Genomic DNA, 17,608 nt, shown 5'->3' with positions numbered 1-17,608 from the left:
CTAACCGATCGTAAGATCGGCGGATTGGGGCGAAATAAAATAGCCCTCGCGGACCAAATATGGCATCGGAGCTGAGGAGCAACAGCCACCGTCCGTGTATCGCGGAAAAAATTAAAAACTCCCTTTTGGTTGGTCACACCATCTGACCTAGGGTCACATACGGAAGCGGATGAGGGGACACTGCTCGAAAGAGATGTGTGGATGATCCATATAGCGCACCGTACGTGGAAACTCCCGGCATCAACGTGCCGCACCCACGGGAGCAAGAGGATGCCAATGAAGGAAGAAGGTGCACGGCCGGAGCGGATGTTTCTTTTCCCACTCCAATGGTCACAAGCTCTTACAGTAATGGAGGTAGCTGTAGGGGTGATCACCCCTCCACTTCCCAAGGCACCGCGTTCGGAGACGACCTTTTGCTCTGGAGGACTATTTAAATAGCATGGATAACTATGAAAACCCAAAAAAACAAGAGACAGGTGACGTAATTATGGACGTCGAGCACGATGCGGCAAAAGCCGCTATAGTAAAAGGAGGCAAGAAGGTTCCCGGAAATCTTCACCGTGACAGAGTAAACTCTGCACCATCGATTAGATGTCGTCAAACGCCGATGGAGAGACTTGGCTCCAAAATTGACGAGCTAGCGGAGTATGTGAAAGATAGAAATAATGTTCACAGCAGAATAAAGGAGCTAATTAGGTCGATTGATACAGCATACAGCCTGGCATTGAAAGAATATACGGCAACCCCCAAAGCTCTCGAAATGACAGTGCAAACTACACAGACCTCTCCCGAGAAAACTATTAAACCGGGTGTAACTCAGACGCCAACTCCTAAGACCCAGGAGCAAAACACAAACAAAAGGTTGCTATCTTCACTTAGTCCCACCTCTGACGCGGAAACACATCCGCCTAAAAAATCGGCTGTAGAAAATAACTGGACGAAAGTGGTTCGACGAAGTTCGAAGAAGAAAGGAGCCCGAGATCCGAAAGAAACCTTGGAGGAAACCGAGAAACCGGAAACCAGAAAAATCGAAGCAAATGATAGTGCTGAGCACAGAAACAACCATCATAGGACAACTCGGAGGAAACATAGAACCAAGGCTGTTCTGGTTCAACCAGCTGAAGGACGAACGTACGCTGACATCCTTAAGGAGATCAAGGAAAAAGTAAACCCGATAGAGACTGGCGTGGACATAAAGTCCATCAAACAGACAAGAAATGGAGGTGTATTACTGGAAATGAGTCCCAAGTCCGAAGATAGTGCAGCCTTTGCAGCTGCTATAAGGGCAGCAACTGAAAACATAGGAACAGTGAAATCACTGACGCCGCTGACGACGATAGAGATTCTTGACCTTGATGGTGTCTCTACCGAAAATGACGTCCGTAAAGCACTCATTCGGGACTTTACGACAAAGCTGGAAATACGACGAGTGAACTTGACCAAAGTCACATCAAGAGGACAACGAGCGGCCTTTTGTGAGATAGACGAGGCTAATGCAATCAAAGCCCTAAATGGGGCCCGCATAAGAATTGGGTGGGTTAACTGTCGCATTCGCCCAGTTGTTAAAGTAGCCCGCTGCTTTAGATGCCTCGGTTTCGGACACCAAACGCATAAATGCGGGGGACCAGACAGAAGCAAGTGTTGCTACAAATGCGGCGGGGAAAATCACAAGTCTGTAGACTGCGCAGAAAAGCCAAAATGCTTTCTATGTACAGTAGACAAAGAAGATCGAAACAGCGGGAGCCATGTCGCCGGATCCGGTACCTGTAAAGCATTCCGTGTAGCACTTGCCGAAGCCACGAGAGAACAGAAATGACGCGATTTCTACAAGGTAATCTGAACAGATGTGCCTTGGCGCAGAATCTACTGCGCCAACGTATTTTTGAAGATAAGATCGATATCTGCCTTATCTGCGAGCAATATATGAATATTCAGAATAAAGCATGGTTCGCAGATAAATCTGGCACGGCAGCAATATGGATCACAAACTCAAAGAAGATCACCATCAATGACAACGGAAGCGGCGAGGGTTTCGTCTGGATCAAGACTCCCACGACCTACTGTGTAAGCGTCTATCTCTCACCAAATGAAGGGATTAGCGTATTTCGCCAGAAAATGGCAAGCATAGAAGACACTCTCGGCAAATTTGACGGGGAAGTCATTGTAGCTGGTGATTTCAACGCGAAATCGGCAGAATGGGGGGCCGAATACTCGGACACTAGAGGAAATGACGTGGCAGACTTTGCTGCAAGATTAGACCTTACTGTGTTAAATACTGGAAGTATTACAACCTTTAGAAGACCAGGGTATCAGGAATCTATTCTCGACATTACGTTTGCCACTGCAAGGACGGCGAACATGATTGGAGACTGGACTGTATCTGAAGAGTATAGTGGCAGTGATCACCAACATGTGACATTTAGTATTGGATCCGGTCCGACTCGACCAAGCAACTTTTGCAAACGAAGGTGGAATGCCAAGAAGCTTGACCAGGAAGCGTTGCGAGCAGCCCTCGAGCAAAACGCATCTACTCTCCAAGCTGATCCAAAACCAAGTACCCGCAGAGAAACGGAAGAAACGGTTCTTAAAACTATGAACGCTATTGTCACCTCATGTAACGCCTCTATGCCACGACCAAAAAATCAGCGTGTGCACAGTCCAGCATATTGGTGGTCATCAGAGATAGCAGAACTACGGAAAAGATGCCACGCATTACGTCGCCGCGCCACAAGAGCTGCAAAACGCTCCCCCTACCAAGATTTGTATACAAACGAGTACAAACAGGCAAAAAAAAAGCCTAAATAAAGCCATAAAAGCAGCTAAAGCTGGATTGTGGAAGGAAATCTGCAATGACCTTGACAAGGATCTCTGGGGCAAAGCCTATCAAATCGTTACAAAACGACTTGGTAGAGCTTTACCAGAAGCTCCAAAATCTCCTGCTCTGATGAATTCTATCGTAGCGGAACTATTCCCTAAACATCCGCCACGGAAAAGGAGACAATACGTGGAAAACAGTGAAACTACGCCCTTCACTGTCAAGGAACTCCAAGACGCGGCGAAAACCATAAAAATTGGCAAAGCACCAGGCCCTGATGGCATCCCAGCCTCAGTGATCAAGAATGTAGCCTTGGAATTTCCGTATATTCTTCTGAACGCCTACAATGCCTGTCTGGCGACCGGCACCTTTCCTACGGTTTGGAAGCGGCAAAGATTGGTCCTAATAGACAAAGGTAAGGGAACCCCTGTAACGCCATCGTCGTTTCGACCACTCTGCATGTTAGACATCGCCGGCAAACTGCTTGAGAAACTTATTCAATGCAGATTGCGCAACGACATTGAATGCGCCGGAGGTTTTGCTAAGAACCAACACGGATTTCAAAAAGGACGATCGACGATCGGCGCGATTAGGAAGGTAACGGAAACAGCAAGAGAAGCATGGCGTGGTAGTCTTAAAGCTCGTAAAGTGTGTCTCCTTCTCACATTCGACGTTAAAAACGCGTTTAACAGTGCGAATTGGGAGGATATTTTACACGCCCTAGAGCATAATTTTGACGTAAAGCCAGAAAATCTAGGATTAATAGACGACTACCTCGATGGGAGAAAGTTGATAGTGGAAACGACGGAAGGTCATCAAGAACACGAGGTTACAGCTGGGGTACCTCAAGGCTCAATCTTAGGAGCCGATTTGTGGAACGCTGTCTACAACGAGCTCCTGGAGATCCCCTTGCCGAAGCAGGTGGAACTCACGGGCTTTGCGGACGACGTCGCAGCCACAATCGTAGTGGACAGCATTGAGGAGGCTGAACTACTCGTTCGAGAGACCGTCGACACCATAGAGACCTGGCTTGAGCAACACCACCTAAAACTCGCCAAACAAAAAACGGAGATGGTTGTCTTGACCCGACAAAAATGGTTTCCAAAACCATTCACCGTAGACGTGGGAGAGACAACTTTGACGTCGACAAGGGCCTTGCGCTACCTGGGAGTAATGATAGATGAGAAGCTATCCTTCCGTGAACATCTCGATAGTGCATGCATAAAAGCTAGCAAGACAGTATCCAACCTGTCAAGGATTATGGCTAACTGCATGGGACCACGAACCCGAAAGCGACGAGTCTTGCTTGAGGTAGTCCATTCTGTATTGCTATACGGAGCGGAAATATGGGCGGATATCCTCAAGCAAAAGACTTATCGGCGCAAAATAGCGGCAGTGCAACGACGAGGAGCTCTGAGAGTTACCTGTGCCTATCGCACGGTCTCAGAAGCAGCCGTACTGGTAATAGCAGGAGCCACACCGATTGACTTGCTAGCTTTCGAGAGAGCAAAACTCTACGACGCTAAATTAGGTGGCGAAAATTCCACAGAAACAAGGTCGAGAATTAAAAATGAAACGTTACAAGAGTGGCAAGATCGGTGGACGTCAGGAGAGACGGGCAGATGGACGGCGCGCCTGATCCCAAACATTAGCGCCTGGCTCTCTCGAAAATACGGCGACACAGATTTCTTTCTGACCCAGCTACTGACAGGACATGGACAGTTTAATGCGTATCTTTTTAAGATGGGCCTGCATAGCACGCCAATGTGCAAATACTGTCCAGAAAAAATCGACGACGCTGAGCACACGTTTTTTGAATGTGCTCGGTGGAAGGAATATCGCAACAACGCCGAGAACATTATAGGCACCAGGCTCACCCCCTCAAGTCTTGTGACCTATATGATGAAACAAGAAGAAAACTGGTCAGCTGTAGCAGCTTATGCACAGCATCTTTTGAAGGCTAAAACCGGAGAAAGGGACCAGTAGTCGGAAACAGGCGTCGCAAGGCGCAGCACGAACTGGATTGATGTAATGCTAACGCGGTTCCAATCCAGTCCTCTCCGTACCATCTGCGGGGAGAGGGGAGAGGAGTGTTTTTTTTTAGTGGGTAAAAATCTCCACACTACTGTCCGTCGTTGTCCGCTGTAGGATGGACAGTGGAGTATCAACGATGGCGGTGTCTTATGAAGATTTTTTTTCGCACCTCTATAAAAAAAAAAAAAAAAAAAAAACATACATACACACACACATACACACACACACACACACACACACACACACACACACACCACACATACATCCATTTTTTCTAAAGTATGCCAAAATGTTCAGAAACCTTTGAAACGTAAAGATATATAAAAATTTTCATTTTCGATTTTTTTGCGATTACTATAACTTGCCCTACGGGAAGTTAACAACGACAAAAAATATTACTGCTAGTATATAGAGTTTCAAACATTGTCTTTTATATCCAAATAGCAACGTCGTAAGAAGCAAGGTGATGGCTTTATCTTCTTACTTTCAAATCTTGTTGTTAAATTTTTGTGGACCTTTTTACCCGTGGACCTTTAAGACTCGTTCTACTCTATAGAATATAATTTAAGACACAATAAAAATTGAACGTTTACTAAACTAAATGTCTTAAACAGTATGCTATCTGTTTGCCTATGATTACATCTATTTCATTTATCATGTTGGGATTTTACCTTCTCGCATAATTTAAATATGCAATGTAGAAACATTTAAGATTTTTCTTGTCATATATTAAAACACTCATTAAAATGCATTTATTTATTTCATATGACTGCAGGTCATAAAACGTTATGCCTGATACTCATTTGCCCTGATGAAAAGTTTTCTCAACTTTTATGCTTAATAATTGTTCCTTGAGTTGTGGAGCTCTTTGTTCACTCCATAATCTAAGGGGATTTTAATTATCAAAAACTTTTAATAGACTATAAAATTATGAAATACTAAAAGAAATATAGTCATATAATGAAGCTGCATTACTCTGCAATAAGATTTTGAAGTTGAGTTTTACGTAGCCATAGTTAATTTATTATCATCATAATGACTTTCGTGTCACTTTTTTGATTAGCAAAAACTTTGTTAATTTACCAGTTGGCAAGGTAAAAATTAAATTATAATTTGACTATGTTTGTCTATATGGAAATACTGAATAAAATCAAATTATACAAGAAAAGGGTGAGCGGCACAACTGTCCACACCATCAGGACGGTTGTAACAGGCATAAAACATAGCTTCAAACACAGGACTATTTTGTAATGACTTTTAAGAAATATGCACACAATAAAGCATATGAATATTCTTTAAATTTTATTTTCTCTTCCTCTTTCGTATTTTATTTTAGTCGGGTTAGATTTTTCTTTATCCGTTAATTATTTGCCCAAAAGGGCAATAATTACATGTCACAATGTATACATGTCGCATAAAACAAAAATAATTACTGGTAATTTGATACTTATATTCAACTAACTAAAAATAACAAATAAAGCGATGCTATCTATATACAAGTAACATATAAAGTTTAAACAGTAAAATAATAAACAAACTTCATACTACTTTATTTGACCCTATCTCAAAATCAATATAGTTTAGCTGTTATGACGATTGTCACTACTATATCCTGGCACAACTTCGTTAGTTGCACCTTATAATTGAAGACCATATGTCCAAACTGGCTTACAGATAACTTCATATATAAGAATTTTGTCAGAAGTGGGGTTCAGATGATCTTTGTAGTATTATATCTAATACAGAGTTCTTCTGAAAGGTTCCACATGTTATCGTGTTTGTGGGAATGTGAGTCTTTCAGTTTATATGATTTTTCAAATACATACCCAGGTAATTAACAAAATTTTGTTTGAATCTTGGTCACCGTATTTGTAGCCTTTCGTTTTGATTTTCGTAGTTTAATCTCCATAGTTTGAATTACATTTCTATTATAGTGTTATGTGTTTGTAGCATATCTTTTTTATAAGTTCAGTAAAAAGTAAGATTTAAGTAAAAAGTAAAAAGTATGGAATGATTCATTTTGGTTTTATATAATAGCCTCCTGTGCCACTCTTTGCCGAAAGCGTGTGCTGTGTCCAACAATGCCGCGAAACAATAGTTTTTTAACATCTCGTAGGGTAAGTTATAGTAATCGCAAAAAAAAAATCGAAAATGAAAATTTTCATACATTTTTACGTTTGAAACCTTCTGAACGTTTGGGCATACCTTAAAAAATAGATGTATGTGTGTGTGTGTGTTCGGATACAAATTTTCGTCGACGATTCCGGGCAAAAAGTGCCAAAAGCGGTAATTTTGTGTTTAAGAGAATCCAGCGTCTTATTTTAATAATTCAAAAATCATTCTACTTGCATTGACAAAAGGAAGAACTGATTAAATTCTTGGTAAGGCAAATGTAGCGGTTTGGGAGATCGAGTAAAAAAAATAAAAAAAAGCCATTCGACGGTCAAAAATTATCATTAGACTTATAAAATCAAACTAGCTGTAAGTGGAATTCTGTCTTAAAGCAATTAAGGCAACGTGCCTTAAGGCAAATTGCTGGAACTTCCCGTACCAAAAATTATTTTTTTTTTTAAAAACGATTAACATTTTTGAAAAAAATTTACTTCGAAAAAATAAGATTTTTGACAAACAATTAGACAAAAAATTACTTTTTTTGAAAAAAAATTTTTTTTTAATTTTTTTTTTAATTTTTTTTTTAATTTTTTTTTTTGAAGAAAAATGTTTTCTTTATTTTGACATATTTTGAAAGTTCTAAACTTTATTTCAAAGCAATCGTAGTGCTTTAACTGCATAAAGACGAAATATCAAACCGCGTAAGCGCCGCGTCGATGTCTAACGCGTAAACATTGGTACGGAACCCATAGGAATGTAAACCAAAATTATACTTATTGTTAAAATATTTATAAAATATCTGATAATTTGATGTGCATATGTCTAATGATCATTTTTGACCGCCAAATGGCATTTTTTTTTACTTTTTTCATTAAATCTCTGAAACCGTTAGACCTGCCTTTATGAAAATTTGATCGGTTCTTCACCTTGTCAATATAAGTAAAATGTTTTTTGAATTATTAAAATCGGACGCTCCGTTCTCTTAAAAACTGAGTTACCGTTTTCGGCACTTTTTGCCCCGTATCTTCGGAACGGCTAGACCTGACTTCGCCAAAAACTAATCAGCACGTCTCCTTATCAATACGAATCGAATGTTTTTTGAATTATTCAAATCGGTTGATCGGTGTTCCCGAAATCGTCGACGAAAATTTGTATCCGCACATACATACACACACATACATACATACATACATACACACACACACACACACACACACATACATCCATTTTTTCTAAGGTATGCCAAAATATTCAGAAACCTTTGAAACGTCGAGAAATGCAAAAATTTTCATTTTCGATTTTTTTGCGATTACTATAACTTGCCCTACGGGAAGTTAATTATCAGATATTTTATAGAGATTTTAATGATAAATATAAATTTTGTTTACATTTCTATGGGTTTCGTTACATTGTTTGTCTGTTAGGCTGCGACACGGCGCTTAAGCGCTTCGATATTTCGTCTCTATGCAGCTAAAGCAGCTCGATGTGCTTTAAATAAAAATTCAAAATTTCCAAAAAAAAATTCACTGTGGACAGTTAATTATTTTGTTTTAATAAGTGTTTTCCAAATATTTTGGATATAACGGGCTGCGAACTAAATCGCGTAGAAGACTCTATCAGATTGAACCTGGGTTAGCAATTATGATTTTTGCAATTTTCCAGTCTGAAGGAAATGATTGAGTTCTAATTATGCCGTTCAAGACAATGGACAAAAATTGGTTCATCTGGTCAGGTAACTCTTTAATCATTTTAATTGTGATGAAAATAAGTCCCAGAGCTTCTGCTGAGTTAAAATACCTAATTTCTTGTGCAACTTCTGAATCGGTGATTTTTATCTGTTTGTTGGGTGAGGAGACAATATTGAGAAAATTATAGATAAATTTCTCTTCGTAATTTGCGCACCTCTATGAGGCTGGAGGCAAAGTTTGAAATATGTGTTCAGCGAATATAAAGATTTTGTTTTCAGGTTTCTTCCGGCCTTTTTTTAATGGTGTAATGGTCATTTTTGGCTGTGTCTTAGTTTTATACATAATATTTATTTGTTGTGATGTGGTTTATTTGGCTTAGACAGTATAATTACAGTAAAATTGAATCTACACGCGTATCAAACAAGCAACTATTGAACTATGCTCAGTAAAATTTTCAGTTAATTACTAATTATAGAATTTTTTTTTTTTTAATATTTTCCTAAAATTTGTTTATTGTCCCTTTTCACTTCATGAGCCAGGCAAATAGGGACAGCCAGAGGACAATAAATTCAATGTCTCATTTTAAAATTTAAAGAGATTTTACAAAATAATTGCTATATTATTCAACCAGTGCAGAATATACAGATAAAATATAAACTGTATATAACTATGAACTAGTACTTTGTCAGAAATGTTCATCAGTAGAGCTGGAATAACTATTAATTTAATTTATCTTTTTTAATTCAGTGTACTTTTTTATTTATTATATTCTTATTATTTACACATTTTCCAGTGTAAAGTTTCAGTTATTTTTCGAAAAAATCGAAAATGAAAATTTTTATATATCTTCACGTTTCAGAGGTTTCTGAATAATTTGGCATACCTTAGAAAAAATGGATGTATGTGTGTGTGTGTGTGCGTGTATGTATGTGTGTGCGGATACAAATTTTCGTCGACGATTTCGGGAACACGGATGAAGCAATTTGAATAATTTAAAAAACATTCGATCCGTATTGATAAGGAGACGTGCTGATTAGTTTTTGGCGAAGGTAGGTCTAGCCGTTCCGAAGATATGGGGCAAAAAGTGCCAAAAACGGTACCTCAGTTTTTAAGAGAACGGAGCGTCCGATTTTAATAATTCAAAAACATTTTACTTGTATTGACAAGATGAAGATTTGATCAAATTTTTATAAGGGCAGGTCTAGCGGTTTCGGAGATCTAACGAAAAAAGTAAAAAAAAAATGACATTTGGCGGTCAAAAATGATCATTAGACATATGCATATCAAATTATCAGATATTTTATAGAGATTTTAACGATAAGTATAAATTTTGTTTACATTCCTATGGGTTCCGTACCAATGTATACCCGTTACACAGCGACGCGGGCTTACGCGCATTATATTTTGTCTCTATGCAGTTAAAGCAGTACGATTGTTTTGAAAAAAGTTCAGATCTTCCAACATATGTCAAAATAAAGAATACATTTTTTTTTCAAAAAAAAAAAGATTTAAAAAAAAATTTTTTTTTTAAATAATTTTTTTCAATTTTTTTAAAAAAAAAACAGTAATTTTTTGTCAAATTTATAGTTTCTCAAAAATCTTATTTTTTCTAAGTAATTTTTTTTTCAAAAATGTTAATCGGTTTTAAAAAAATAATAATTTTTGGAACGGGAAGTTCCAGCAATTTGCCTTAAGGCACGATGCCCTAATTGCCTTAAGACAGAATTTCACTTACAGCTAGTTTATCCTACACATATGTAAGCATTTATGGAGGTTATAATAACTTGAAATAACAGTACTCATAATAACGCAATTAAATAACGTAGACTTAAAAAATTGTTAAGGTCTCGTAAACTTAGCAGTAGTGCTTACAATAAAGAAAACTAACAACGAAAGAAAATACTTTTGTCATAGATTTGTAAACATGACCGTTTAAAATTCAAATATTGCGGATCTTTAAGCCCCGCTCTACTCTATAGTTAAATATGCATGAACAAATATATTTATGACAGTTACACACAAAATATATTTTTAAAATCACAAACAAAGAAGAATTAATTTAATTTCTACCTCACGCGATGAAATTATTTTTAATGTACATAGAGTAAGTACGTATCAACATTATCGTCCTATCTGTGTCCCAGGGATGTACTTCAGCTCCTTTTGTAGGGCAATTATTAATGGCCTACGACTGTCCCCAAAAAGCGCGAAACACACGGCTTTTCCTCCAAATGGTTATGATTCGTATATAACGAGCCATTCGTCCGGGTTAATATATTTTTCCTGCAATAAATTTTATTACCCAAAGTAAAACAGGATTATGAGTTCCGCGTTCGCGAAATCCCGGCCATTGTTGGATGGAACACGGCGAAATATTTGTTTTAATAACATGTCCTATTGTTTTCGAAATAGGTATGACGAATGCGCGAAATACGTAATTTTGCGTAATGTTATTTCGCCGAGCCTACGTGATATTACAAGATTTGCATTTTGATTTATATGAAATTTACTTTTCTAAATCACCGACGTGAGGTTGTCATTTGCTGTCATCGCTTTTAATATACCATAATGGATCGCGAGATTTTTTTTTCGCGCATGTTTCATGGGGTAACGAAATAAGTGCCTGTGGCTGTAGAGAAAGTAATGATCGTTTCAATTTTCGATTTCGTTATGAAGTCGTTAAATTTATTGCCATATAAATGGTTTGGTTTAATATGCGAAACACTAGTATTTTATTCAAAATTAGTTTAAAGCTCTATACACCGCCACCATGTAGACAATAGCTTTTTAATTTGTCGAATAATATCATAGAATGAACTTGATCAAAAACTTTGAAACCTGAGACAATTTTTTAAGTACTTGGTCAAATAACAAATGATATGGATTTCAAAATCACTGAGTATCATGGTGATTATTTTGGCAAATTGAAATATCGCAACTACAGGAAATAAAAGAGCAAGGGCACATAGACGTAGGCGCAATTAAATATAGGGTTGAGCGGAACTTAAAGGTCCTCAGGTAAGAAGGTCTACCACCGATATATCAAAAACAAGTGAAATTCATTTAAAGCAATTTTACAAGAGATAAATTAAACAAATAATTGTTTCAACTCTGTTGATGAATATATTTGAAGAAATAGTAGATCAAGGTTTTATACAGTGTTACCTCTGTAAAAAATGTACCCATGAAATTTATACTTTACATTGGCTGAATAATGTAGGTGATATTTTGCACATTTTTAATTTATCTTTTAAAATTAAAAACTAGCGCGGTGCATGGCATAGTGCCTTAAGGCAAATTGCTGGAACTTACCGTACCGTAAATAAAAATCTTGGTGCGGAACCCAAAAAAATACACAAAATATGTACACATTATTAACATCTGTATAAAATATCTGATAATTTGATGTACATATGTCAAATAAAAATTTTTGACCGCCAAATGACATTTTTTTAACTTATTTTTATTGAGAGTCCATAACCGCTGGACCTGCCTTTTCAAAAAATTTAATCAGTTCTTCATCTTGTCAATACAAGTACAATGTTTTTTGAATTATTAAAATTGGACTCTCCGTTCTCTTAAAAATTGAGTTACCGTTTTTGGCACTTTTTGCCCCGTATCTTTGGAACGACTAGACCTGCTTTCGCCAAAACTAATTAGCACGTCTGCTTATCAATACGAATCAAATGTTTTTTTCAATTATTCAAATCGGTTGATCGGTGTTCCCGAAATCATCGACCATTGGGAAAATTTGTATCCGCAGTCACACACACGCACACACACATACACACACACATACATCCATTTTTTTCTAAGGTATGCCAAATTATTCAGAAACCTTTGAACCGTAAAGATATATGAAAATTTTCTATAACTCTATTTATCTATATTCTATATTTTTTACTATAACTTGCCCTACGGAAAGTTAATAATACATTGCAAGTGTTAGCCACCTGGTCGTCCAATTTCACTCCACCCACTAGATAAAGAGAACCAGAAAAAAATACATCTTTACAATGATGCATTAGCTGAGAGTTTATCTCGTCATAGTCAGATAGTCAGATATGTGTTATTTGTTGTGAAATAACTGGTTTAGTTTTTACAATATAAATGCTCGATCAAATTGGACCTTTGTGCTCCGCCCTACTCTACTTTAGTTTTTTTTAAATATCGATTGGGAATTGCACTGATTAGTTTTTAGTGAAAGCGTAAACATTATTTTCAATATAAACAGATAGAAATTTTATTTAATTAAGAAAATCTAGGTAAATTATTTACATGTATCGAGAACTTCATGCAACTTTCCTTAAAAAAAGCCACTTACATCTAGTTCTCGAATATGTTTATTACAATTAATCACATTAAATGCAATTCATAAAATTCATTCAATGTCTTTGTAGTTTTATGATATTTCAAATACATAGAAAATATTCATATAGTCTTGTTATCAAAGTTTTCTAAAAAACAAACTATATTTCATACTAATGTTGCTTATTGTTTATATGTATATGTATATATATATATATATATATATATATATATATCACGTTACAATTAATGGATTTATGTGATTAACTTAATATCGATAAAACGGAAAATTGTTATAATTTGCTGCAGGGGCGCTATAAATTATCTATATTATACAAAAGGGTTCTATTACCTAAATTTGCTTGCAGCCGCCGCCAGTCGTTTTACCTCACGGGACGTCGTTTTGAAATCAAATTGAATTTATTAATAAAATACGTTGTGTTGTGAAGTAATTAACGCGCCCCATTTCGTTATTTGGCAAGAATCCACCGACAAAGTCAATGACAAATTGTTCGTTTGACAAAGCAATTCGAGAACTTCATACAATATTCACTGATGATTTTACATAACAATCCAATTAATTGATTGCGGATTACTCGGATGGTGGATTCTGACATTCGGCGCTAGTTCTTAGCCGGACGTGTTGAATTCAGGAATATAAATAAATTTTACTGCAAATAAGATTATTGTGAATTTAGATCAAAATTGATACACATATGCTTTTGTTTATTTACTCATGAGCAATACGCAGTAAATAATAACTAGTTGGTATTGGTATTTTTCCTTGAGGCAAGTTACATGAACTTCCCGATATGTGTAAATAATCGACTTAATCAATAACAAATAAATTAGTTTATGAGTGATTAATAGTATTCCGAGTGGATTTATTACACATAATTGAAAACGAACGAACACGTTAACTCGGAATATTTTCTACAAGCAAGTTTTCAAAAATCTACAATTTTTATAATTGAACCAGTTTCCGTAGGACTTTAATGGTTTAGTATGTTCATTAAGACCAAGCCCTCTATCGTTATACAAAGTAAATTGTATAATTTCAATTTTAACAAACGTCAAAAAAGCTACTCATTCTGTAAGACATCATCTATATCGCGAAAAACAGTTAATTACAAAAAAACGTAGATTTTTGGCCTAAAACTAATCTGTATCATTCCCAACTAATATCTTTCGAAGAGTTTTTGATTTTTTCAAATCGATTCGGTAGAATGAGCTTAAATGTGGACGAAAACTTTGACCCTTTTTTCCAAATTACAAGGGAAACGGCTCGGCAGATCGTCGCACAAGACTGAGAAACGATAACTCTCGTCGAGATACATCAAATGGCTTTTAAATTTCTGAAATCGGTTCAGGCGTTTTTAAGCAAACGTCGATGAAAATTTTAATTTTGACAAACGCCAAAAATACGATACTAATTTTTACAAACTATGACGAATTTTTAAAATTAAACGACTTGCCGTAGGGCCGTAAAACTTTAGTATGATCTATAAGACGATGGTATCTGATGGTCAAAAAAAATCATAAAAATCGTCGAAAAAATTATTTTTAACACTTTATTACAAGAAAACGGTCTGGCGATCTCTACCAAAAACTAATCAGCACGATTCCCAACAAATATCTTTCGAACGGTTTTTGAATTTAAAAAATCGATTCAGAATTGCGGGCTAAAACGTGGACGAAAAATTTCTCACTTCTCTGCTATTTATAAAGAAATGGCTTTGCCGATCGTCGCACAAAACTGACAAACAATAGTCCTCATTGAGGTGCATTGAATGGCTTTTAAATTTTTGAAATCGGCCCAGTCGTTTTTGAGACAACGTCGATTTACGGCAAAAATCTGTTCAGACACACAGATACTTTTTCCAAATTTCATCTCATTCGATTCAGAATGGCTTGAAACGTGGGGAAAACATAAAAGTAGCGAATCGGATTTTTTTTGAAAACGGAGAAGTTTATAAATTGTTTCTTCTTTGTTAATAAATATTATTTAAAGCTTTTGTATTAGATTTATTCATTTAAAAAAAGGTAAACATGGGCGTTTGGAATATAGAATTTAATAAAATTCATTAGATTGTGTTGAAGTTAATGGATTATTGCAATTAGAATTTGATGAATTTTTTGAAGATTTTTTTAAATATTTGTTTTTTTCATTGCAAGAGCAATTAGAACTGTTTATCCTAAATAGGCTAACCAGCGTTTAAACCATTTTCTTCGTGAGGCGATTATATGAAGGGTAGGGCGAGTCACAAACATCCAATTTGACTTCAAGCAATTATATTGTGAAAATCAAACCAATTATATCACAACAAATAACATATATCAAAAAAACAATTATCTGAATCCGTTTAGTAAAATTCACAGTTAATTCGTCAGCGCAGAAATGTTTTTTTTTGCTGTTACTTAAAAAATTGTCCCCTGGTCTTTTTTATACCATAGACCGGGCAAACGAGTCCTATGTCTTATTTTTATTTTTCTAAGAATTTTACTAAATAATAACTAAATTATTTACCCAATGCCAAATTTGAATTTCATGGGTACATTTTTACAAGGATAACACTATATATAATTTTGATCTGCAATTTTGTCAGAAATATTAATCAGCAGTATTGTAATAACTATCTATTTAACTTATATATTGTAAAATTGCTTTTTTCAACATAATTTACTGTTTCATTTACCATTTTTTTATTATTTGCCAGAGTAAAGGCCTGCATGGTCTTTTTGACGTCACTCACATGCAAGCCTTTATAAAGGTTATATGAAAAAAGTGTTAAATCTAACATAAATAACAATAACAATATATTTTATAAAACTATTAAATAATGTATACTTAAAAATTATATTAAGGTCTCGTAAACTAAACAACAGTGCTCACAACTAAAAACACTAACAACAAAAGAAAACACTTTTGTTATAGATTTCCAAACATTACCGTTTATCTCTAACAGTAACGCCTTAAGAATCAAGGTAATGGCTGGTTGTATATCTTCTTCCCTCTACTTTAAAATAATGTTGTCAAAAAATTCTCAACTTGTTTTTGAGATAAGCCCTACTTTGCCCTAATGTCTAATAGTTATTTGAGTATGTTGCAGCAATGCCTCCGAAAAACCATTTTTACTTGAGATCTATGATTTCAAGATCTAGTCGATGTCGTGATCTATCCCGAGAATAGGAATTGCTAGCTCTCGTTTTTAACAACTCCTCCACAAGGAGCTCTTAATATTTGTGATACAGAATTTATTGCTCTTTTGAAACTCAATTTGAAAAATTTGTAATTTAATGTAAATTATAAGTTTTGATGAATTTTAAATTTTTGTTACTATTACAAAGATTTGATTTATTCTATATAATTTATATGCTCAAAACATATAAGCACATATTCTGAATTTTCTAGAACTTTTGTAGAAAATGTAATTCTATAAACATTCTAGAACTTTACACACATTTAGTATAATTATCATTACTCTGGTAAAATTATTATCGATATAATCGATAACATTTGATTTGGCAAACATTTAGTAATACTAAACTTGATATTAATCTAAAATTCTAATATTTATGCATAAAAAAATAATAAAAATCTCTTCTTGAATTAATAAAATGTTCAATTTATATATTATATTATAAATAATTTAACATATGAATTATAAAAACTATATTTTTCAAAATAATTGAAAAATATTTCTCAAAGAACCAGAATTGCATTTAAATATTAATATAAGTGATTTCTCATCAAGCAATATAGTCCATTACTGCTATTACAACCATTGACGTCATTCTCGATTATTTCAGAATATAGAATTTCCTTCCGAGTATTCCTTAATATTGTAATTGATTGTCATCGATATTTCAAGCCATATAATATCAAAAATCGATATTGGATATCCTGTGTAAATATATATCTGTCGTTCACAGCATCTCTCAGCTCAAGAGTTAACAATTGGATATTGTACATAGACCACTCGTAGACTCGGAAACCTCTTAATTAGGTAGAAGTGCTCTAACTTGAAATGTTACGTTTCTCAGTATTGGAAATTGTGGCAAGAGGACTGAGATGAGTATTTGTAGTTAAATGAAATAGACAATGTTGTTGAATTTAGAAACCTATTTATGTTTGTTCTATTAATTATAACGCGTAGTTTTGATTTTACTTTGATTTGAAATTGAAATAGAATTTTAAGAAATGATGAATTTCATTGTGATAAATTAAACAGAAATACCTACCAGAGCAAGATATATCCAGATGTAAGAGCGTGAAAAATATGTTTTATATTTAATAATAGGGTAGAGCGGGGCTTTAAGGTCTGCGGGTAAAAACGTCGACTATACCGAAATGTCAAAAAGAAGTAATGTAACGAATTTTCCAACAACAATATTTCAAAGTGCAGGGAAAAAGATGTATAACCAGCCATGCCATGATTCTTACGATATTGCTATCAGGAGATATACGGCAATAGTTGAAAATCCATAACAAAAGTTTTTTTTGTTGTTAGTTTTTTGGTTGTGAGCATTGTTGTTTAGTATACAAAACCATAATATAATTTTTAAATATAATTTATTTAATTGTTTTATAAGATATTTTATTAATTTTACTTTAGATTCATATTTTTTATATGATCTCTATAAAAGCGTA

At 35.2% G+C, this 17,608-nt stretch overlaps 2 protein-coding genes across 2 annotated transcripts in view; both read left to right on the top strand.

The window, feature by feature from the left end:
* The window catches only part of LOC113375603 (probable G-protein coupled receptor 27), a 521,019-nt gene that overhangs the window by 210,162 nt on the left and 293,249 nt on the right, over window positions 1–17,608 (top strand). The window lies entirely within an intron of this gene.
* Window positions 1,813–2,805, top strand: LOC113375608. The gene has a single exon (XM_026615540.1). The coding sequence runs from the start codon at window positions 1,813–1,815 to the stop codon at window positions 2,803–2,805; it is 993 nt and encodes a 330-aa protein (XP_026471325.1).

The sequence above is a fragment of the Ctenocephalides felis genome, unplaced genomic scaffold (assembly GCF_003426905.1).
Source record: "Ctenocephalides felis isolate EL2017-DRISC unplaced genomic scaffold, ASM342690v1 CF-g0.4_SCAFFOLD_01886, whole genome shotgun sequence".
Lineage (NCBI taxonomy): Eukaryota > Metazoa > Arthropoda > Insecta > Siphonaptera > Pulicidae > Ctenocephalides > Ctenocephalides felis.
The sequence above is the reverse complement of the archived record's forward strand: the minus strand, read 5'-3'. Positions and strand labels throughout refer to the sequence as shown.

Bases quoted from the DNA above. Each gene is read 5' to 3' on its own strand.
- LOC113375608 (XM_026615540.1), top strand. From the start codon at position 1,813: ATGACGCGATTTCTACAAGGTAATCTGAACAGATGTGCCTTGGCGCAG.